This window comes from Podarcis gaigeae (assembly GCF_964106915.1).
Source record: "Podarcis gaigeae genome assembly, chromosome: 8".
Lineage (NCBI taxonomy): Eukaryota > Metazoa > Chordata > Lepidosauria > Squamata > Lacertidae > Podarcis > Podarcis gaigeae.
In genome coordinates, this window is record NC_139684.1 from 27,120,164 (window position 1) to 27,142,170 (window position 22,007).

At 49.9% G+C, this 22,007-nt stretch overlaps 2 protein-coding genes across 3 annotated transcripts in view; one reads left to right on the forward strand and one right to left on the reverse strand.

Moving 5' to 3' along the window:
* GPR153 (G protein-coupled receptor 153) overlaps positions 1–21,484 on the forward strand; it is a 34,249-nt gene extending 12,765 nt beyond the window's left edge. For both annotated transcript variants that reach the window (XM_083752619.1, XM_083752620.1), the window contains exons 2-6: positions 4,978–5,518; positions 6,197–6,626; positions 12,748–12,937; positions 13,859–14,043; positions 15,312–21,484. In XM_083752619.1, coding sequence (XP_083608745.1) covers positions 5,139–5,518; positions 6,197–6,626; positions 12,748–12,937; positions 13,859–14,043; positions 15,312–16,127 — 2,001 coding nt within the window. In that variant the 5' untranslated portion in view covers positions 4,978–5,138 and the 3' untranslated portion in view covers positions 16,128–21,484. The remainder of the gene's footprint in view (positions 1–4,977; positions 5,519–6,196; positions 6,627–12,747; positions 12,938–13,858; positions 14,044–15,311) is intronic.
* The window catches only part of KCNAB2 (potassium voltage-gated channel subfamily A regulatory beta subunit 2), a 384,406-nt gene that overhangs the window by 111,992 nt on the left and 250,407 nt on the right, over positions 1–22,007 (reverse strand). The gene's annotated exons all lie outside the window — the stretch shown is intronic.

A 22,007-nucleotide genomic window follows, 5' to 3' on the forward strand; every position in this document is an offset into this window, starting at 1 on the left:
AGGTTGGTGGCCATCATGGTCTCCTGTGTGAGTGAGTTCCATAGTTCATGTGGTGCATGAAGAGGTCCTTTATCTCTCCTGAATCTTCCAACATTCAGCTGCTTCAAGGTTCAATAGGATTTTAGCCAATCAGTCCATCAGCTAATCATTGTCATCTGGAGTAGCTTTTCTGGCCGGGGTTGATTTATTTATTACATTTAAAGCCCACCTTTTTCTCCAAGGAGCTTGTGGTGTCATACACGGCACTCTCCCTCTTCAGTTCATTCCCACCACAACTCTGTGATGTTGGCTAGGCTGAAAGGCTGTGGCAGTCCCAAGTTCACCCACTGGAATTCGTGGCCATGTGCAGAGAAAAGTGGGATATAAATGCAGTTAATAATGATAATGGTGGTGGTGGTGGATTGGGGCAAGGGAGAGGTGTCTTTTCCAGGTAGCGTTGATAGAGTCGGTCGTCTAGTCCAACCCCCTGCAATGAAGGAATCTTTTGCCCAACGTGGGGCTCAAACCTGTAACTCTTGAAGTTAAGAGCCTCCTGCTCTACTGACTGAGCTATACAGACCGTTCGTTTGCAAGGTGCCTATTTAAAGCCTGTGGTTCATAGTCTCTCTTTTTAAACCCCGCTGGGTCTTTGCACCACCAGCACCACCCACTCTGTGGGGACAGCATAAATAAATACGTGGGGCGCCTGCCATTGTAAGTCTCGCTGCTACTTAATGGAAGTGTTGCGGGGGGCGGTGTGGCGGCTGCATTTTGCACCTGAACTGTATGTAGCCCAAGAAAACTACCCGGCTATATTTATCTCCTTGGTGTTGGATGGGTTGCCATGGCAGTCAACGAAGAGAGAGGTGTCAATGGGGGGGGGGGGCTTAGCAAAGGAAGCCTGCTGAATTCCTCCACAGAGATACCCATGCACTCTCCCCCCCCCCCACTGCAAGTCTGGGTTATTTTTAGCCAGCTTCTCTCACATCCGGCAGGTAGCCGACTCCTTCCTCTCCCTCATCCTGCTCATCTCTGAGATGGGATGCCCCCCAAAAGTGGATGTTCCACTGCTAGACTAGATGGTGATGCTGTCCCAAGTGTTGCTGCAAGGAAGGGAAATGGGTGTCATAAGGAAATAAAAAGAGCGTGCTGGATCAGGCCACTGGCCCATCTAGTCTAGCAACTCCAGGTACCTATTCTGGGGAAACCCAGGAGCACTCTCCCTTCCAGCAACAAGTGTCCAACTGTGGGGGCAGAGCATAGCCATCACGTCTAATAATAATAATAATAATTAATAACAATAAACATTTTTATTTATACCCTTCCCTCCCCGGCCAGAGCCAGACTCAGGGCGGCTAACACCACAGTAAAAAACATAATAGGAGAAAAAGAAAAGAAAAAACAATTTAAAATACAGATTAAAATGCAATTTAAAATGCAGCCTCATTTTAAAAGTAACCGATAAATCAAGACCATAAGGGGAGGGAAACATAAGGGTCAGACTGAGTCCAAACAAAAGGCCGGGTGGAACAGCTCTGTCTTGCAGGCCCTGCGGAAAGATGTCCCGCAGGGCCCTAGTCTCTTGTGACAGAGCGTTCCACCAAGTCGGGGCCAGTACTGAAAAGGCCCTGGCCCTAGTTAAGACCAATCTAACCACCTTGCGACCTGGGACCTCCAAAATGTTGTCATTTGTGGACCTTAAGGTCCTCCGCTGGGCATACCAGGAGCCGTCGACAGCCTTCTCCTCCATGAATTTGTCCAATCCTCTTTTAAAGCCATCCAAGTTGGAGGCTGTCGCTGACTCCTGCGGGAGAGAGTTCAGAACCATGAAGACTAGCATCCTATTTTATTTTTAGGGGAGTGGCCATAGCTCAGCGGTAGAGCGTCTTCTTTGCATACTGAAGACTCAATCCCTGGCATCCGGCATCATCTCCTTGTAGGGTTGGGAGAGACTTCCTGCTTTGAACCCCAGTCTGTGTTGACAGTGCTGGAGCAGTGGTCTGACGCAGTCTTAAAGCCAGTTCCTAGGAACCCTTTTGAGTTCTTCTGGTGCAGAAATGTGAGTGCTTGAGCCTTGAGACAGTTGCTCAAACAATGCGAGTTTTGCAAGAAAAGGAATGTAGTCAAGGGTTGGGCTCACTATGTTCAGGGTCAGCTGTGAGGCAGGAGAACTGATAATGGAGTTTGTCCTGAGGGCCAGCATGGTGGATTCCTCCAGGAACAGCATATGCCTTTTGACCCAGCAGGGTGAGCAGCTGGCTGTCTGCAGCAAACGGCCAAGCGCTCCCAGGAGGAAACAGCACCACTCCCTTTTCGCCCCCAGCCTTGCTCCTTAGGAATCGTGCAGAGAAAAAATGTAAAATAAATAGCAAAAGACATATTTCATTAAGTCTTGCTTAGAGCTGCAGGAAGCTTTGCAGATTAAATATTAAATCGCACCCTGACAGATAATGTCACATCCTGAAGGTCGAAGGAGCATTTTTTCGTTTTTTAAAGTGAAAGATGGAAAAGAAGTGGAAAAATGTAAATGTTAACAAAACAAAAAACCAGCCTCTTAAACTGGTGAAAATATACTGTGAGGAGGTGGTGATAATCTGCCTTAGAGCCAGTTCTTGACAACCTTTCCTGCTTGTCTACTGCTCTGCTCTCAGCATTCTGTCACACTCTAGTGTGACCAAGAAAAGGGTGGAGCTAGGCAGATGAAAGGGGGTGGTTGCTGTGTAGAGTGGGGCTGGCTGAGTTCTCCATGGGTGGGAACTCAGGCCTGGGGTGGGGGTCATGAAAGTCGGTGTGGTGTAGTGGTTAGAGCATCAGGTTGAGTGAGATCCGGGTTCAAAACTCAAGTCAGCCATGAAGCTCACTGGGTGGCCTTGGGACAGTCGCTGCCTCTCTCAGCCTGATGTACCTCACAGGGCTCATGTGAGGATTAAATGGGGAGGGAGAGAACCATGGGGAGCATGACTTCCTCCAAACAGGGAGGCAGAGCATAGCCATCTTGGCTAGCAGCCATTGGTAGCTTTATCCTCCATGAACGTGTCTTACAAAGCCATCCAAGTTGGTGGCCAGGTTGGGACAACTGTTCTGACTCAGCTCTTTAAGAGAGCCCTGCAGGATCAGGCCAGTGGCCCATCTAGTCCAGCATCCTGTTCTCACAATGGCAACCCAGATGCCCCCAGTGGGAAACCATCAAGCGGGACAGGAGTGCAACACCGCTCTGCCCACCTGCGATTCCCAGTAACTGCTGTCCAAGCTTTGCTTACTCAATACGTTCTGGAAGAGTTAGAATCATAGAGTCAAGGAAGTGTAGAGCTGGATGGGACCCCGAGAGTCATCTAGTCCAACCCCTTGCAGCACTGTTGTACAGGAATGTTCCAGGCTGTTCTCTCACCTGTGGTCAGAACTGTTCTGACACATTATTGAGATGCCTCCCTGCAGTGGTCATGGACCCCAGCAGGAGTCCAAAATTATGTGCATTTTGTCTGTTTTGGAGGTGCTTGGCAGCTGATTTGGTTCTCTTCTGATCATTCCTCCTTGACCACCTTTGTTGAAGATCCTCTGGAGCAGAAGTATTCTGTTTCTCTCCCCCCCCTTTTTTTTTTTGCTGCCAGACAGAATAATAAGTAGACCCTTTGAAGGGCCAAGCCAAGATTGGGGATTTGGAAGCGGATCAGGACCAGGTTGCCAAAGCTCAATGGAGGCAGCATCGAGGGTGGAGATTTCAGCAAAATGCTGAAATGCAAAAAGCTGGAATGCTAAGAGAGCAAGCTGTAAAGGTAGCTCAGGAGGAGGGGAGCCCCCAGCAGCCAGCGCCCCTTAGTAAACGAGCTTTCCTCATTTCAGCTGCTTCAAAGGTCTTTTTGCTAGCAATACGTTTGACTTCAGAAGCATGTACTTGAGGACCGTCAGCTGATGAATTGGGCCTTGCGCTGTGTACTGGGGGAGTGGGCAGCAATGTGCAGGTGGGCTGACTCAGTGGCCTGCATATTTGGATGCTCCTTGGGGGCTGCTGTTGTGGCGGAGGAGGCTGCCAGGCTGAGCTGGTGCACTTCAGAATTTAGCACTCCACCACTGTCTTACGCTTACCTAGGCTGCAGGAAGGGGGCACTCACTTGGTCAGAGCATCTTGCTTGGCAAGGCGAAGATCCCTGGTTTGGTCCCCAGCATCTCCCAATTAGAGGCTACTGGCGTTGGGGGACTAGTGGCTTGTCTCGATATAAGGGCAGCACACTCCGTCTCCAGCCACCATGACTCCAAGCATTGGGCTGCTGGCTGCTAGCTGCCTAACATGGCGGTAGTGGGCTTTGCACCGTGCCTCAAAAACGTGGGTGGGTGCCCACAGTTCAGTGAATCAGAGGTTGCTCCCCGGTTGGGAACAGTATCTCTGTCTGGTGCTGTTGTTGCTGCTTTATGCTAATCTCAAGAGCCCCCTCTGGGGGTTAAAAAGGGTTTAACATAAGAACATAAAATGAGCCTCCTGGATCAGGCCAGTAGCCCATCTAGTCCAGCATCCTGTTCTCACAGTGGCCACACAAATGACCCCATGGGAAACCTGCAAACAGGACCTGAGCACAGGAGCCCTCTCTCCTCCTGCGGTTTCCAGCAACTCTTATTCGGATTAATTGATGCCTCCTGCTATGGAGGCAAAGTGATAGCCCTCCTGGCTGGTAGTTATTGAGAGCCATCTGCTCCATGAATCTGCCGTATCCTCTTTTGAAGCTATCCTGAGTAGATGGCCATCACTGTCGTCTGTGGAAGTGAGTTCCACAGTTTAACTATGCCTCCAAATACCGGGAACCGCAGGAGGGGAGAGGGTTGTCGTGCCTGGATCCACTGCAAGAACAAGATGGACTAGATGGCCTTAATGCAGCTGGTTCTTCCTATGTTTTGTTCCTCCTCTGTTTGAGCCTTGCAATCCAGTAGGATATCAATTTCACGCAAATCTTTTGCATGTGGTGCTGCTCTTTTTGTTTTCTGAGCTGTCTCTTGTTTCCCTTCCAGAACCATGAGCCATAGGACCACCCCGGGTGCTGCTTCCCCGTCCGTCCTTGGGTGGGATCCCCCCACTTCCCTGATGCACCCTTGATGGCCCTGGCCTGCTTGTAGAATGCATCTCCTCCCCTCCTTCTTCCTGGTACGTCATCCTCACCTGGCCTCGCCAGATGGCCACTACTCCTCCCTCCACCATGGATGATGAGCAGACCTTGAACAGGAACGCCGTGGCTTGGCTGGTTTGCTCAGGGCTCTCTGTCCTGGCCAACGCCTGGGGGATCCTCAGTGTGAGTGCCAAGCAGAAGAAATGGAAGCCCCTGGAGTTCCTCATCTGCACGCTGGCCGGGACGCACATCCTTAACATTGCCATTCCCATCACCATGTACTCGGTCGTCCAGCTCCGCCGCCAAAACTCCGACTACCAGTGGAGCGAGGGCCTCTGCAAAGTCTTCGTCTCCACCTTCTACACCTTGACGCTGGTCACCTGCTTCTCGGTCACCTCCCTCTCCTATCACCGGATGTGGATGGTCCGCTGGCCGGTGAACTACAGGCAAGTCCCTCCTCTGGATGAGTCCCGCGGTGGTCGCAGAATCATAGTATTGTAGAGTGGAGAGGAACACCCCCCCCCCAAGGATCATCTGGTCCAACCCCTGCAGTGTAGGAATTACAGCTAGAGAAGGAAGGTGCAGCAAGCTTGTCTTCTGCTGCTCCAGAGAGGAGGACCCAAACCAATGGATTCAAATGACAAGGAAGGAGGTTCTGACTATAAACATTTCGAAGAGCTTTCTGACGGCAGGAGCTGTTCAGCAGTGGAATGGATGACCTTGGAAGGTGGTGGACTCACCTTCACTGGAGGTTTTTAAACAGGTTGGATGGGCATCTGCTGCAAAAAAGGGTTTCCCAAACTTGGGTCTCCAGCTGCTTTTGGACTACAACTCCCATCATCCACTGATCCTGCTAGTTAGGGATGATGGGAGTTGTAGTCCATCAACATCTGGAGACCCAAGCTTGGGAAACCTTGTGCCAGAGGTTCTTTTGCTGTGATTCTTGCACTCCAGGGGGGTTGGACAAGATGACCCTTGGTGTACCTTCCAACTCTACAATTCTAGGATTGTATGGTTGCCATCCCCAAACGGACCTGGGATGATCTGTTTCACTTTCAGCCAAAAGGATATGGAGTATGTGGCTTTGTCCTAAGGGGAGGTGTCTTTTTTCCTCCCCTCTCTAGGTTAAGCAACACCAAGAAGCAAGCGGTCCACACCGTCATGGGTATCTGGATGGTGTCCTTCATCCTCTCCACACTGCCGGCCGTGGGCTGGCATGACACCACGGAGCGCTTCTACGCCATGGACTGCCGCTTCATCGTCACCGAGATCGGCCTGGGCTTTGGCGTCTGCTTCCTGCTCCTGATCAGCGGGAGTGTGGTCATGGGCGTGGTCTGCGTGGCCATCGCCCTCTTCCAAACTTTCTCCATCCAGGCAGGCAACAACATTGACAAGAACAAATTCAATGTCCCAACCATCGTGGTGGAGGATGCTCAAGGCAAGAGGCGCTCGTCCATTGATGGCTCGGAACCCATTAAGACTTCTTTGCAGATCACCTATCTGATCGCGGGGATCGTTTTCATTTACGACTTCCTCATGGGCTTTCCTATACTGGTGAGTGTGGTTGCAATTGCTGGTGGCACTAAGTTGTCCAGGGTCTCTGCAACAGAAAGGGCTTGCAAAGAGCTCTTTCCAAACCAAGAGAAAGGGCAGGAAAATGGCAAATGCAATCCCATGTAAACAAGTGTAAACTGATGCACGTTGGAGCAAAAAAAATCTTACCTTTATACATTCTGAACTGGCGGTGATGGACCAGGCATGAGACGGTGGCGTAGTAAATAGCTGAATGAAAATGTCGACCCAGTGTGCAGTGGCTGTGAAAAAGGCAAATTCCCCGCTACATAGCATTAGGAAAGGAACTGAAAATAAAACAGCCAGTATTAATAATGTATACAATGAATACAGCATACAATTCCAGGATGCCACCGTGTTTGGAATGCCATGCACAGTTCTGGTTGCCTTGCCTCAAAGAGGAAAAGGTTCAGGAAAGGGGAGCCAGAATGATCCAGGAGAAAGGAAATGTAGTTTTTAAAGGTGCTGAGAGATGTGAGGAGAGCCCCATATCCTCTCCACCTACCTACAATTCCTAGGGTGCTTTAATGATCGATCTCTCATCACAGGGGACTTTGGGAATTGTAGTTCAGTAAGGGGAGTGAGGCTCTCTTCACAACTCTCAGCAGCCTCAGCAAACTACATTACACAGGATGCTTTGGGGAAAGCCCTGACTGTTTACAGTGATATGATGCAGGTTTAATGTACAGTGAAGATGGGACCACACACACACACACACACACACACACACACAGAGAGAGAGAGAGAGAGAGAGAGAGAGAGACTTCCAGGTGTTCTTGGTCTCCCAACTCTCATCAATTTTGGCCATCATCCTTAACTATCAGGGAAGATAGTAGTTAGTCCCCAACAACATCTGGAAGGCACTTGGTTGGGCAGCCTTTCTCAACCTGTGGGTCCCTAGATGTTGTTGAACTACAACTCCCATCACCCCTAGCTAGCAAGGCCAGAGCTCAGGGATGATGGGAGTTGTAGTCCAACAACATCTGGGGACCCACAGGTTGAGAACCGCTGAGGTTGGGGAATGTTGAGCAGTCCCTCCAGATGATATTGTCTGACTCCCCCAAGGCAGGGGGCGCCAAGTCTGAGACCTGAAGGGCACTGGGCACAGCAACCTGGTATGATGCCCAGAACAGGCTGACTAGTAAGAAATGCCAAATGGTTACGATACTTCCCCCTCGGCTAGAGAACCCGAGTTTTCAAACATAACAGGTCCCCTGATGGCTCTTACCAGTGCCAACAAGGGACCTGTGTGTATCCCTCTCCGGAAACCGGGGTACGTTTCAGGCACATCTCCCCTAGTTAGCAAGCTGCAGTCACTCCATGGGCTTTTGTTCCCTCCCTTAGTTGATAAAGCAAGCCCTGAGGAGCATGCCTTTGTTGCACATGGTTCCTGCTCCACTCCCTTGGAAAACAGCCCGCCTGCCAAGACTGGATTCCAAGCCTCCTACAGTCCCCCTTCCCAGGACCTCCCTGCAGCCCACTGAGACGGCTCCGGCTAAACATAGCTGCTGCTGCCTCGCCATCAGCTGGAAATCAAGAAAAGGCATCTCAGAGGCTGGAGCCCAACGAAGAGAAGCCTTACGTTCCAGTGCCCCATGTCCTGGTTTGTTCTTATCTCTCTGGCATCGCGCCAGATGCCTGCCTGCCGTTCCAAGGGTTTCTAATCACTTTCCAGAACAATAAGCAGCGTCTTCCAGCTCTCCCAATTAATGCAGATGAATCATTTTATTAGAGGATGGTTGCCAGTCAAGGTGAAGGCAGAGAAGCTCTATGTATGATTGCTGTGGAAATCAGGAGCGTGCAAGGGGAACTTGAACAAACAATGGCAGGAAGCAGCATGTAGCCAAGCACACAAGTGCTTTCCATGGAAGGTCAGTGGCAGATCAAAGTCCAATGAATCAATATTGAGATAGGCTGATCAGGGCAGAGCTGGTTTCCCCCCTGTGTGGGGCCAGCCAATCATCACTTGGAAAGGGTCCCAAGGACGGGGGAAAGCCCCCCCCCCCCATAACACTAGAACTCGTTGCCGTCCAGTGAAGCTCAGTGTTGGAAAATCCAAGGCAGATCAAATAAAGGACTTATTCACGCAGTGTGCAGTTAAACTATGGAACTCCCTCCTGCAGTAGGCAATGAGGACCGCCAACGTGGATGGCTTTAAAAGAGAATTGGACAAATTCATGGCTATCACTGGCTACTAGCCGTGATGGCTCTGCTCTGCCGCCACATTTGGGTGCAACGATGCTTCTGAATACCAGTTGCTGGCAGCTCCAGGAAGGCAGAGGGTGTTCTTGCACTTGGGTCCTGCTTGCTGGTTTCCCACTGGGGCACCTGGTCGGCCAAGGTGGGGACAGGATGCTGGACTAGGTGGGCCATTGGCCTGATCCAGCAGGCTCTTTCTCATGTTGTTATGTAAACTCAACATAGGCAGATGAGTTCCTATCAGCCACTGGGATTCTTTTCCCTTTTGTCTCTGCCAGTGTTCCTTTGAGTAACCCACTAGATGGCAGAAGCCCAATCCGTAACATAGATGGGAGTGAGTTGGAGGCTGGCTAAACAGTGGCTTGCTAAGCCCCACACCGGGCTATGCCCAGATTTGAAGATCCACAGCATCTTGGCTTCTTAGCCAAGAAGCCACACTCCTTCTCCTTGTTTGGAAAGCAAAGGGAAAGTCACTGTCATAAAACAGAGAGAACCCAATGTGCGTCTACTTTATTTCTTGGTGCCCAAACTGGTTCCCAACTAAGTAACTAGCTACCTTCCTCCCTAACTGATCTCTGATGCTTTTTAAAAGAGGGTTAAACCTTACAGGATTGACAGGATTTTAGCAGCCAGGGTGGTGAGGCTGGACAGCAACAGAATTTCTTTTCAGATTGCTCGTTCCCTGGAGGCCAGGAGGGAGGGAGAAAGGATGTACAGTTTGAGCGGGTGGAAAGAACTCTGTGTTCCTTTGATGTGTGCGCTTGGAAAAGGTGCTGGGCCTCAAGGGAAGAACTGGGGTGGGAGAATCTCTGCTGCATTTTACACCCTAAAAGACAGAGTGAAATTCATCAGATCACTCCTCTTTCATCTCTAAAACTTACAGTTGCAGATGACAGTGCTGTCCACCCTCAAGCAGTCAGCCTGCTCTGAGGTCAGAATGGAGAGAGGGAGGGGAGGCGTCGCAGCCAGCTTGGGCTGCCATTGGCTTAGCTGCTCCGATGTCATGGAAGAGCTCTCTTGGCTTGGGCATCTCGGTGAAGGGAGCGTTGCCGAGATGTTAACCTTAAAGGGGTCTCTGAGCAAACATTGCTAAGTGGAATGTTTGCAGGTTTTGTCTCCATATCCTGATCTTGGGCTTTCAAAAGAGACTTTGCGAATCAGTTGAGTGGAACGGGGCCTAGCAATGGAAATGGATAGAGGACTCTTCCTGTGTTTAGATGTGATATCTGAGCCATCAGGGGTTCGTCTTAGTCAATGGAGAACAAACCCTGCCTTTTTAAAGAGTCCTCTTTCACTGTGAAATCTTTCTGAGCTTGCTGTTGTTATTAGGCAGTGGTACCTTGGGTTACATACGCTTCAGGTTACAGACTCTGCTAACCCAGAAATATTACCTGGGGTTAAGAACTTGGCTTCAGGATGAGAACAGAAATCATGCTCTGGCAGCGCAGCGGCAGCAGGAGGCCCCATTAGCTAAAATGGTGCTTCAGGTTAATAACAGTTTCAGGTTAAGAACGGACCTCCGGAATGAATTAAGTACTTAACTCGAGGTACCACTGTACTAGGGACTGCTGTCCCTGTTCCCTTGTTGGCTCCCATCAGCAGTCTGGCTGCAGCATTCTGGACCAACTGAAGCTCTCTTCTCAATGGCATCCCCACATTGAGCGTGTTAGAGTAGTCCACAGTAGGGTTAGGCTGAGAGAGATTAGGCTAAAGTCACCCAGTGAAACTTCCGGTGGGATGGGGATTTGAACCGGCATTCCACACCTCTCCAGCAATCTAACCACTATGCCATACTTCCTGCGCCCACATGGCTGCAAAATTTGCAAACGTATGGCAGCTTCAGCAGGATGGGGGGTAGGGTGTGTTTGACTGGGTAGTGGTGGCTGTTCTTCTTGGAAGCATCATTCTGTAGCTCTTCCTTCCTCCATTCCTTTTCGTTTATAAAAATGGAAATGAGGTTCTCCTCCTTCCCACTCACCCACCCACCCGCAAGCCGAAATCCTCCCTCATGTACTTCAAGCCTGATTCACCGCCACGGCTCTGTTCTGCTGAGAGACATTACGCACTCAATTTATAAAGATCAAATTAAGTTAATTTGAATTTGGCTTGCACTGGGGGTGTTAATGAAACATTGATTAACAGTGGGGGAAACCTCTGTTTTCTAGCCTTGATTGATATAAATGTCCACGTGTTCCGGTTTTGGCTCCCCTCCCATCTACCCTCACCACCCTCACCCTTCTGGCCCCCAATTTAAATTCAAAGATGCTATTAATTGGATGGCTTTGCATTGGACAGGCTGAATGTCAGTGCAGCGATTTTGAGTCTCCAGACAGGGCTGAGGCTGGCAATGTGCTCCACTAGGGAAAGAAAAGGCTTTTTGCAGCTAGACTTCGATGCTAAATGATGGAATGAGTCCCTTCCCTTTTGGAATAAATAAAAAATTAAATAATATGAATCTAAATGCCTTCCTTGTGCATTGTGTCACCACCACATACCTCTGTCTCAGCTGACACTGTAAGCTCTTTGGGGCAGGAACCTTTCCCTGGATCTCAGAATTCTGCCCAGGCCACGCCCCCTTACTGACCACGCCCTCTTTGACTGCTTCTGCCTAGCTGGGAAAGGGCCACAGCTCAGTAGCAGAGCCATCTGCATTGCACGCATAAGTTCCCAACTTCAATTCCCAGCTCCACAGAAAAAGTTGGGAGAGAATATCTGCCTGCAGTCTCAGAAGGAACCTGCCAGTCTCTGTAGGCTATGCTGAACAAGATCGACTCAACAGACTCCATGTGTGATGCCTCTTGCTTGTTTGGATGGAGAAGAGAGAGGTTTGCTGCTGTGTAGAAACCTATTTCCTTTTGTGCAGCAGGAAGGTACGTACCTTTGCACAGGATGTGCCTTCTGTACAAAGGGAAGAGTCACGTCTCTCATGGCACTGGGACTTGTGAACATCCGATGAAGCTGCAAGATCCAGGACAGGTGACAGAAAGTCCTTCTTTGTTAAGCAATGCTCCCACAGGAGACAGGGTTGACCACCCACTTGGATGGCTTTCAAAGAGGATTGGACAGATTCATGGAGGAGGAGGTGGCTATCCATGACTACTAGCCATAATGGGCTATGCTTTGCCTCCACGGTCAGAAGCAGTCATGCTCCTGAACACCAGCTGCTGGAAACCACAAGAGAAGAAAGGCATCTGGTTGGCCACACTGAGAACAGGATACTGGACTAGATGGGCCTCCCAAGTTGACCTGATCCAGCAGAAACCTCCATATGTTGCTATGCCAGTGTGCTCAGTCATCTACTGCCTTCTCTCACGTTTCCTCTTGAAACCGTCACCAGATGCAAGCTGTTCTGGAGCTCCACCATCAGCTTGCACTCTGCTTAAGATCATAAGAAGAGCCTGCTGGATCACACCAATGGCCTGATCCAGTCCAGCCTCCTGTTCTCGCAGGTGCTCCAAAGGGAAACCAGCAAGAGCACCCTCTCTCTCCCCTCCAGTGGCTTCCAGCAGCTGGTTTTCAGAAGCATTGTTGCATCTAACTTAGGCAGAATATAGTAGCCATCAACTCCCCCATGAATTTGTCTTATTCTCTCTTAAAATCACCACTGCCTCCTGTGGGAGTGAGTGCTGCAGTTCAGCTATGCTCTGCGTGAAGGACTTTAAAAAAAACAAAAAAAAAACCCTCTACTTGTACCCTTCCTATTTTCTGTGAACTCAAATCCGGGTCTGTGGCGGTCCCAGGCAGGCAGGCACCCATCCAAGCCCTGACCAGCCTGAGACCAGCTTAGCTTCCACAATGCGGCTGCATTAGATACTCCACCAGCCAGTGTGCCCACTGCCCACCGTGAGAGTCTGGAGGGCCTGTTAGGAGCCCCTACCGACGTGCCTGGTGCCTTGTCCTGCAGGTGGTGAGCTTTGCCAGCTTGAAGTCAGACGTGGCCTACAACTGGATGATCCTCTGCGTCCTCTGGTGCTCGGTCGTCCAGTCCCTCCTGCTCCCGCTTTTCCTCTGGGCTTGTGACCGCTACCGAGCTGACATCAAGTCTGTCTGGGAGAAGTGTGTGGCCGTCATGTCCAATGACGATGTGGGGGAAGGTGAGTGGTGATTTTTCTTTGTGGGGGGAGTCCCCCAAATTCTGGAGGTAGGGCGTTTGGGCAGTCCAGTCCAGTCCTGGGCACTGTGTCCTTCCTACGTGAACGGAGGACAGTGTCTTGGCTGAACCTCAGTCCTCTTCAGTTGCAAGGCAGATGTTTGGGAGCAGTAGGAAATGATGAACAAGACCAGGAAGAAACCAAGGCAGCCAGCAAATGCATTTCATGTGCCCCTCCTGGCCCAAGTGAATTGTAGAATCGGAAGGGACCCAAAGGGTGAGTTAATGCAACTCCCTGCAGTGCAGTTATATCTGTCCACATTCATCCCTGCCCTCCAGCATAGTCTATCTGTTGATATCGCAGTGAGCATTCAGGTGGAATTTTGACTCTACCTACCCTTCCATGTATTCCCCATAGCGTGTTTTATTTATGGTGTTTGTGGAATTTATATATTTCACTTGGGTGTAAAAACCAAGACCTCAGAGTGGTTTACAAAAAGGAAGAAAGCAATAGGAATTACCATTGAAAACAGATTTTAAAAGGCAGCAGCTACTTAAAACATTCAGAAAATAATGAAAATCAGCAATAAAAAAATGGATCAGAGCACATGCCAACATCCTATATAACTGGACAGGCTTGTTTTTAGCAGGTTCTGGAAAGAGTGTGGCAAAGGAGACTGCCTGATATCAATAGGCAGGGAGTTCCAAAGGCCTGCCACACAATGTGAAAGAGGAGAAACTTGCTGCTTACTCCCCACCCAAAGAAGCCCCCCCCCAAAAAAAAAAAAAACTAGAGAGGTGGGCTTTGACATCTTGGAGGAGTGGGTTCTGCATGACTGTGGCCCCGACCCCTTCATCCAAAGTTCTTAGCAGTGGACCCCACCCCACCCTTTTTAATGCAGCTTTGCTTCCTCTGGGACTGCAGAAAACAGCCTGGATGGAGTGATCCATACAGACCTGATGTACGAGCGGCCCTACGATTACAACTTTGCTGGGGACGCCCTGACCTTGGACCACATTGCCAAATACGACCTCTCGGCCCTGGAGAGGGGCATCCCCCAAGCCTACCCTACAAAGCCTCCCCCAGAGGACAAGATGCAGTATCTGCAGGTAAGGGGGGGGGGAATACTGAGTCAGATCACTCACCCACCTAGATCAGTAACACCTGCACTGACTGACTGACAGCAGGTCTCCGGGTTTTCGGACAGGGAATATTTTCCAGCTTTACTGGGTCCTTCTGAATCGGAAGCAGGTGCTCTAACCACTGAGCTGCAGAGGGTTTGAGTTGCATCCCAGTGAAGAGGAGAAGTAAAAAGTGTAACTGCTTTCTACCACCTACCAGGGAGAAGAATGGGGAAAAAGTAATCATATAATTGTCAAGTTGGGAGGGACACCCCAAAGGTCATGTAGTCCAACCCGCTATAATGCAGGGATCACAGCTAATGTAATGGCACTTCTGTGTTCTTTAACAATGACGGTGCTGCTCTGCCCCTCCTTCCACTCCACACAAGGCCCATTCCTCCCCTCCGGCTGCTTTTCGCTTTCAGCTGTCTTAAAAAACCATGCGTCCATCTCCAAGTCCCAGTTCCCATTTGCCGAGCTCCTGTCAACTGTGGATGGTGTGAAAAGAAGCTCAGAAACATTAGAGGTGTCACGTCGCAGCTTACTTATCATGGATTGAGACTGCTCGGTCCTAGAGTTAAGTTCCATTCACCTAGTTCAGAGAAGGGGCCACGAGGGTCATCTAGTCCAACCCCAGCAATGCAGGAATCTTTTTCCCAATGTGGGGCTCGAACCCGCAACCCTGAGATTAAGTGTCTCATGCTCTACCGACTGAGAGATGTACAGTTCCCTGAATTCTCTGGTGGGAGGACATGACTGTTTAAAGCGGAATAATGGTTCAAATGTGTTGTCTTGCACAGCTCCAAGAACCCTTTCTAAGGCACCTGCCAGAGAAATTGTGGAACAGGGGTGGCTAACCTGTGGGTGCTCCAGGGCCACATTCATGCCTTCCATATAAAGCGCTATGATACCACTTAGAACAGTCATGGCTTCCCCCGAAGAATTCTGGGAAGGGTAGTTTGTAAAAGGTGCTGAGAGCTGTTAGGAGGCCCCTTCCATTCCTCTCACAGAACTGCAATTCCCAGAGTTGTGAAACAACAAATCCTTCTTCACAAGGAGTTGTAGCTCCGTGAGGAGAATAGGGGCCTACAAACAACTCTCTGCCCCCTTCCCAGAATTCCTTGGGAGAAGCCATGACTGTTCTAAGTGTTATCACAGTGCTTCAATGGTACGGTGTGAATGTGGTCTTTGAGGGCCCTTGAACCCGGTGGAGAGGTGGCAATCACTCTGAAGCTTCTCCGTTTCTCCTCCCGCAGGTCCCCCCCACCCGGCGCTTCTCCCACGATGAAACGGACATTTGGACGACCAGCCAGATCTCAGCCTACCTACAGCACTGGGGGGCCAGCGGGGACATGGCCGCCAGCCTGGCCCAGCTCCTCCTCCCGCGGGGGCACGGCTACGAGCGCCGGAGGAGCAGCAGCAGCCTCCTGTCCTATCAAGAGGAAGGGCAGCACCCACACCGCAGGCGCCGGAAGTCCGCCGAGAGCACCTTGTCCCTCAGGCCCTTCCCTCCGGAAGACTACTACAAGGGCGGCGGTGGGGGGCCTGGAGGCTACAAGTGCTTCAGCAAGGAGGAAGGGGTGAACTTCATTGACACCAGCCCCCTGCCCAGCCCCAGGAAGGGCCCTCTGCGCTCTGCATCCGTCTCCCTCATCCCAGACACGTTCCGCCACTGCTCGGCCACCCTCGCCAACTTCCCCTTGACCACTTTCGAGCGGGAACCTCAGGGCTTGCGGCGCCTCTCGGCCCAAGGCCGGGGGTGCTCCCTGACCGTCCCGGGCCCTTTCCTGGCCCAGGAGGATGCCAAGAACTTCTTCCCTAAAAGCAGCGCCGGCTCCCCGTGCCTGGAGCAGATCCGCATTCAGCTGTACGAAGCTCCTGAGGAACGGCCAGCCAGCAGCTGCTGCTCCGAGCCAGAGGGCTTCCGGACAGGCCTCAGCCCCTCCTGGGGGGGCCAGGAGGAGCTCCGGAAGGGCGGAAGCAAGGGCAGCACGAGCAGCTTCCTGAGCACGCCCTCTGCCTCCTCCGGGTACGCCACGTACCACTCGGATTCCATGGGTTCAAGCTCCTAGAAGCATAAAGCACCGGAAGCCACTGGCGGGTCCCGTTCAGTTTTCTCTTTCTCTCGGGAAAAGTCTTCTCCTCTTCGTGGTCCAGGCTTTTGTTGTTTATTTAAAGAGGACTGGGCACAGCACCAAAGAAACCAAAACTCCAGCCTCTCTTGCGTGTTTTGCAAAAAAGCAGGAGGATGGAGGAGGAGGGCGGCCAGGACCATTTGAGGACTCGGGAGCTGCAGCGGAGCAACTTGGAGACCCGTGTCCCTCTTGGCTGAACCAGACCTCGCCAGCAGAAGGGCGGTGGGGTGCACTCTCCCTTTCCCTCTTCCTTCCTTACTTCCAGCTGCAGCTGCTAGCTGGGCCCGATCAGGAATTTTCCATTTTTTTAATAATCCCGTGTCCCGCACCTGGTACTTTCTAAGACAATGTAAAGTTGTGCATGAGTTTTCTGTATCAAATGACCCTGCGATGCGTCCCCTGGATGAGGCTGTTGACGAAAGCTACGGGCTTGCAAGAGGGTGGGGGTGGGGGGTCACCGATTTCTCAGAGGGGGCTGTTGGCAGGGTGGCAAAGCAGTCTGTGTTCCCCTTTCCTCCATCAGCCCTGGTTTGCGGGACAAGAGCTCTGTGTTTGTGTTCCATTTGTCCATGATATCACTGCACAAGCAAAGGGTTTGAGGCAGGTGCAAAGCTCTGTGCTGATATGCCCCATCCCCTGAGCCGTAGGGTATTGCAGGATGAGGCCCCTGTGGAATCTAGCCTAGCAGCTGATAGGCAAGGAGAGAGAAGAAACTGTTGGTTAAACTGGCTGCTGGGACTTGGAGTCCAACAATATTAGCCTGGAATAAGGGTTTAGTCTATGTTGGCATTTGGGGCTTTCTTCCCTCTTTTCCTGGGACTCAGGCAGCAGCTTCTGGCACACACATTTGGCCCACAGGATGGAGATTTCGCTGCCACCACCTTTCCAGTGCCAAAGCCCTGCCACCCACACCATGGGTTGATTTGCTGCCTCTGGTCTGATCTGAAGCAGCATATTGCAGGTAGAAACTGTGCTTTATGATTCTAGGGTCATCTAATCCAATGCCCTGCAATGGGCGTTTCTCCAGGGGCAAAAAAGCATCACAGGCACAGTGTTAAGGGCCAAAGCTGCAACCCATCCTCCTGTTCTCTCCTGAGCCCCAGGAACACCTAGTGATATTTTTTTTAAAGACAAAATCATGGCATCGCTGCAGCGCCCCTGCTGTGTGGCCAGGAGCACTTGCATGCATCATTCAGATTGTAGTGTTGCACCTTGGGCTACTGTTTTCAGCCTGCTTGATCAGAAAATGATGGGATGAGATCGTCACCTTTCTGGTTTTTCTGTATGTAGGGTGGCATGTCTTTGGTACTGGCGGGGAAGGAATCCTTTCTAGCCCTTGGGCTGGATCCTTATCTCCCCATCCCAGGTGGGCCAAATTTGACTGGTGGAAGCGGCTACCCACCTGCCAATCACCTGACATCATTATGCCACTGTGCTTTGAAGGCCCAGTTGGTTGTCGGGACTTCAAAGTGCAGCACAGGGCTGTTTGAAAACCCCTTTGTAAACAGCCCCATGCTGCTCTTTGAACCTGAAAATCAGCTGGTGGGAAGTGGAAGTTCATCTGGCCCCAGCAGCAAAAATAAACCCCCAAGAGTTCACTCCCAGTTATTTATTTAAAAGCACATTATGTGATGGCAGGGTGGGGAGACTGGGCCTCTCTTTCAGGCTGCTTTGAACCCCTGGCCACTGTCACTTTTCCAGTTTAGCATGGGGCAAGTGAATGTTATGACCATTAGGGTCAGCACAAAGTTTCCTGCTTGAGTTCCGTCTTGCGTGCACGACTGTGTGTGTGATGTTGTCTTGGTAGCAGGGGAGTCGAAAAGGTTTGCTTTAGGGAAATAGATGCCCGGGAAAGGAATGAGGGCAAGTGGAGAAGGGAGGGGAGGGAGGGAGTTAGTATTTGTAGAGTCTTCAACATTTTTGCTTTCAGGTACACTATCTTCAGTCAAACAGTCTCCTCCCTCTGGGGCAGGAGGGTCTCCCAATGGAGTCAAGAGAAGCTTCCCAAGCTAAGATAGAAACAGATTCGGTGCTTGTTTATGTTCAGCTAATGGCTGGATTTGCCACTGTTTCAAGTCAAATCTAGTGTGGTGCAGGAACCGCAGCTAGAGAATCCGTGACAGGTGGCCATCCAACCTCTGCTTAGAAACCTCCAAGGAAGGAGAGTCCACCACCTTCTGAGGTTGTCCTTTCCGCTGTCAAACAGCTCTTGCCATCAGAACGTTCTTCATCAGAATCTCCTTTCTCGTCTCCAACCCCATCGTTCAGCCCAGACACTGAGGTCCAGCTCCGAGGTCCTTCTGCCGGTTCCCTCACTGTGAAAAGTGAAGCTACAGGGAACCAGGCAGAGGGCCTTCTTGGTGGTGGTGCCCGCCCTGTGGAATGCTCTCCCATCAAGGAAATAAACAACTATCTGACTTTTAGAAGACATCTGAAGGCAGCCCTGTTTAGGGAAGCTTTTAATGTTTGAAGTTTTATCGCTTTATTATTATTATTGTTAATAATAATCTGTTGGGAGCCGCCCAGATGGGCGGGGTATAAATTATTATTATTATTATTATTATTATTATTATCCCATGGTGCGGGCCCTACTTCCTGGAGCAGCAGAAATTGGGGGATCTGTGCCTTTTAGCTGCTGAAGAGCAGGCAGAAATATGAGGTGCCCCTTTTCCTTCCTCTTCAAAACTTAGTTGCACACAGCTTTTGAAATCAACCCGCACTGTCCATGGCTGTTTTCATCCCTTCGCTGGGCAGATCTACACCTAGGACACTGCTTTGCTCTGAGACCAAACTGGTTCATCTCACTCAGTATATTGTCCACCCTGAGTGGCAGCAATGGTTCTTCCAGTGTTTCAGATGTAGGGGACATTCTCTGCACCCCACTTGGAGATGCTTCCAGGATTGGACCTGGGACCTTCTGCAAGCAGAGCAGAATGAGATGATAGAGTCCAGAGGCGGAGAGCAGGCTGTACCACTTTAGGGTGCTGGAAATTGATAATTTCTTTGAGCATCCCCCCACATCCAAGGCAGATGCTGCCTTGATAACAGAGCTATAATCCTGTGCTGTGGAGAAACGTTCTCATCTCACTGAAACCTGTTGGGTGTTCCTTATTTTTCCCTTTTGGATTTTGGATTATTTAAGAAAGGACATACACTTCAATAACATACAAGGAGTGAAGAAATAAAGAAAGACAATACGGTGAAATTGAAGTTAAACATAACACACAAAATGCAAATTTGCATCCTTTCGGTCACAATCCCTGAAAAGAATTACTGTATTGGTATTGGGGGTAGCAATACAATTGCTATTACAGTGGTACCTGCGGTTACATATGCTTCAGGATACATACGCTTCAGGTTACAGACTCCGCTAACCCAGAAATATTATCTCAGGTTAAGAACTTTGTTTCAGGATGAGAACAGAAATTGTGCTCCGGCGGCAGCGGGAGGCCCCATTAGCTAAAGTGGTGCTTCAGGTCAAGAACAGTTTCAGGTTAAGAACGGAGCTCCGGAATGAATTAAGTATGTAACCAGAGGTACCACTGTACATATACAAATATTTGAGAGATACAGGAACAAACAACAGCTTGCCTGTTTGCCATCATTCATTTTCTTGAAAAAGAAAATAATGTGCAGTGGAGAGTTGATGAATTGGGTCAGTGCCCCCACTCCACCCCCTACCCCAATCTGTTTTAGGATGGTCGCCTGTCTTGGGTGCCAAATCTGGAGACAGCTTTCCAAAATGTAGGATGGCATCATTCATAGTTTATTCGCCAGCGCTTTAAGAATAGATATGGGGCCTTTGGGAGGATGAGCATTTTCCTCATAGGTCAAGGAAGGGGTTGTTATGCATGCCTGTATTTGTGGTGTGGGGGATGTGGAGGGTTCAAAAACATCTTGGGGGGGGGCTGGTTGGGATTGGTTGCACTTTGAAACTGTTTTAATCATTGTAGCAGATTTATTCCCCTCACCCCATCGCTATGAAATCCACAAAGGGGTGGTGGGGCAGATCAGGGCAAAGCATCTCAAAAGGCAGGTTCCAGGGCGCAGAAGTGCTCAGTGCACATCCTTCCACTCGGCTTTTCTTCCTTTTATTGAAAAACAACAGCAGCGCCAAAAAAGCATGCTTCTAGCCCTCATGCTTACAGATGCTAACTCCCATCTGAACCAGTGCAGCAGCAGCTCCTGTGTCGAAAAGCGTTATCTCAGAGGAATTGTGATAGTCCCTCACTTCATCTCAAGTGTAGTTTGTTCTCGCACAGGCCATGGGATGGGGTCCCGTCCCCCGTCCCCCGTACCCCACATTGTGGGTTTGCAAGGGGGAGAAGGATGCCAGTTGCTGAGAGGAGATCATTCAGTTTGGGCTGTGGTTTCCATTGACTGTCCAAAGTCGTAAGGAGCAGTAATTATTTGAAGGCTAACTGTAGAGGTTGCACCTTTGGAACAAAACTGCCTCCCCCCACAGGGAAAAAGATGTTGGCCAGGAAACCAGCCATGGCTCTCTGTGGTGTGACCAACAGACTTCTTGGTCGCTGCGGCGTGACCAACAGACTTCTGGGGCACTGTTTTTTCATTATTATTATTCCAACCACTTGATATTCCACCTCCCCACAAATATATTATGGATGTTGTGCCTTTTAAGGGTTTGACAATAACGATGCTGGTAATTAATATCTGACGAACATCGATAGTCCCGTTGATGAGCGTATATTGGATTTCTTTTTTGCAGAAAGCAGTCAAGGTAAGAGGTGGGATGGGCAAGATCAGATACTTAACCCTTTTGTCGTACTGTATCTTTTTAACTCTTTGTAGTGTCACAAGGCAATAGTTTTCCAAACCCGTTGGGAGGGTCACCGTATCTCAGAAATCAGATCCCATGTTTTTACTGACCTTTTGGGAAATAATACTTTTTTAAAGAAAAAACTCACCACCTTGGCACCCTTAATAAAGAATACTGTACCGGCGGCTAAAATTCATAGGCCCAGCCAGGCAATACCTTTCTACTGCTAGAAGACCATGGGGTGGGGAGTGTTTATTCCAGCGCTGAGGCTTCTCTCGGCCTGCTCCAAAAAAGACTCCATTTCTGTTTTGTGTTTTGTCCCTTTCTCTTGGTGACGTTCCATGCTGTGCAAAGACAAACTTTCTGATTTGTGTCTGGATTTGTCTCAAAACCAGATTAAAAAAAAAAAGTTTTATTCATTGGTTTTTCCAAACTGTTTGTAATTTGCTCTTTTTTTCCAACCACTTTGAGGGTTCCTTTCTCTTAAAGACCAAATTAAAAATGAAAACAAAAACCCGTCTGTTATTTTCTTTGTCTCTAAACCTCATTGGCCTTCTTTTTAGTTACCAAAACAAAAAAACCCACCCAAGGGCAAGCCTATCTAATCCAACCTGGTGCCCTCCAGATGTTTTGGACTACAACTCCCATCAACTTCAGCGAGCATGAAGTTGTAGTCCAAAATAGCTGGGGCTCATGGAAGTTGTAGTCCAAAAAAGGAACACAGAGAAATACATAGGAAGTGCATTTTACCGAGTCAGACCATTGGTCCATCTTTGCTTAGTATCATCAACACTGATTGGCAGTGGCTCTTCAGGATTTCTGGCAGGGAGACTTTCCCAACCCTGCCTGGAGCTGTTGGGGATTGAACCTGGGACCTTCTGAAATCAAGGCAGATGCTCTTAACATTGAGCTATGGCCCCACCCCATTCTGGCAGGGGCTGATGGGATTTGTGGTCCAAAACCTTGGGAGGACAGTAGGTTAGTGAATATTGGTCTAATCTAATATCCTGAGGATTTTTAGCTTGGAAAAGAGACTT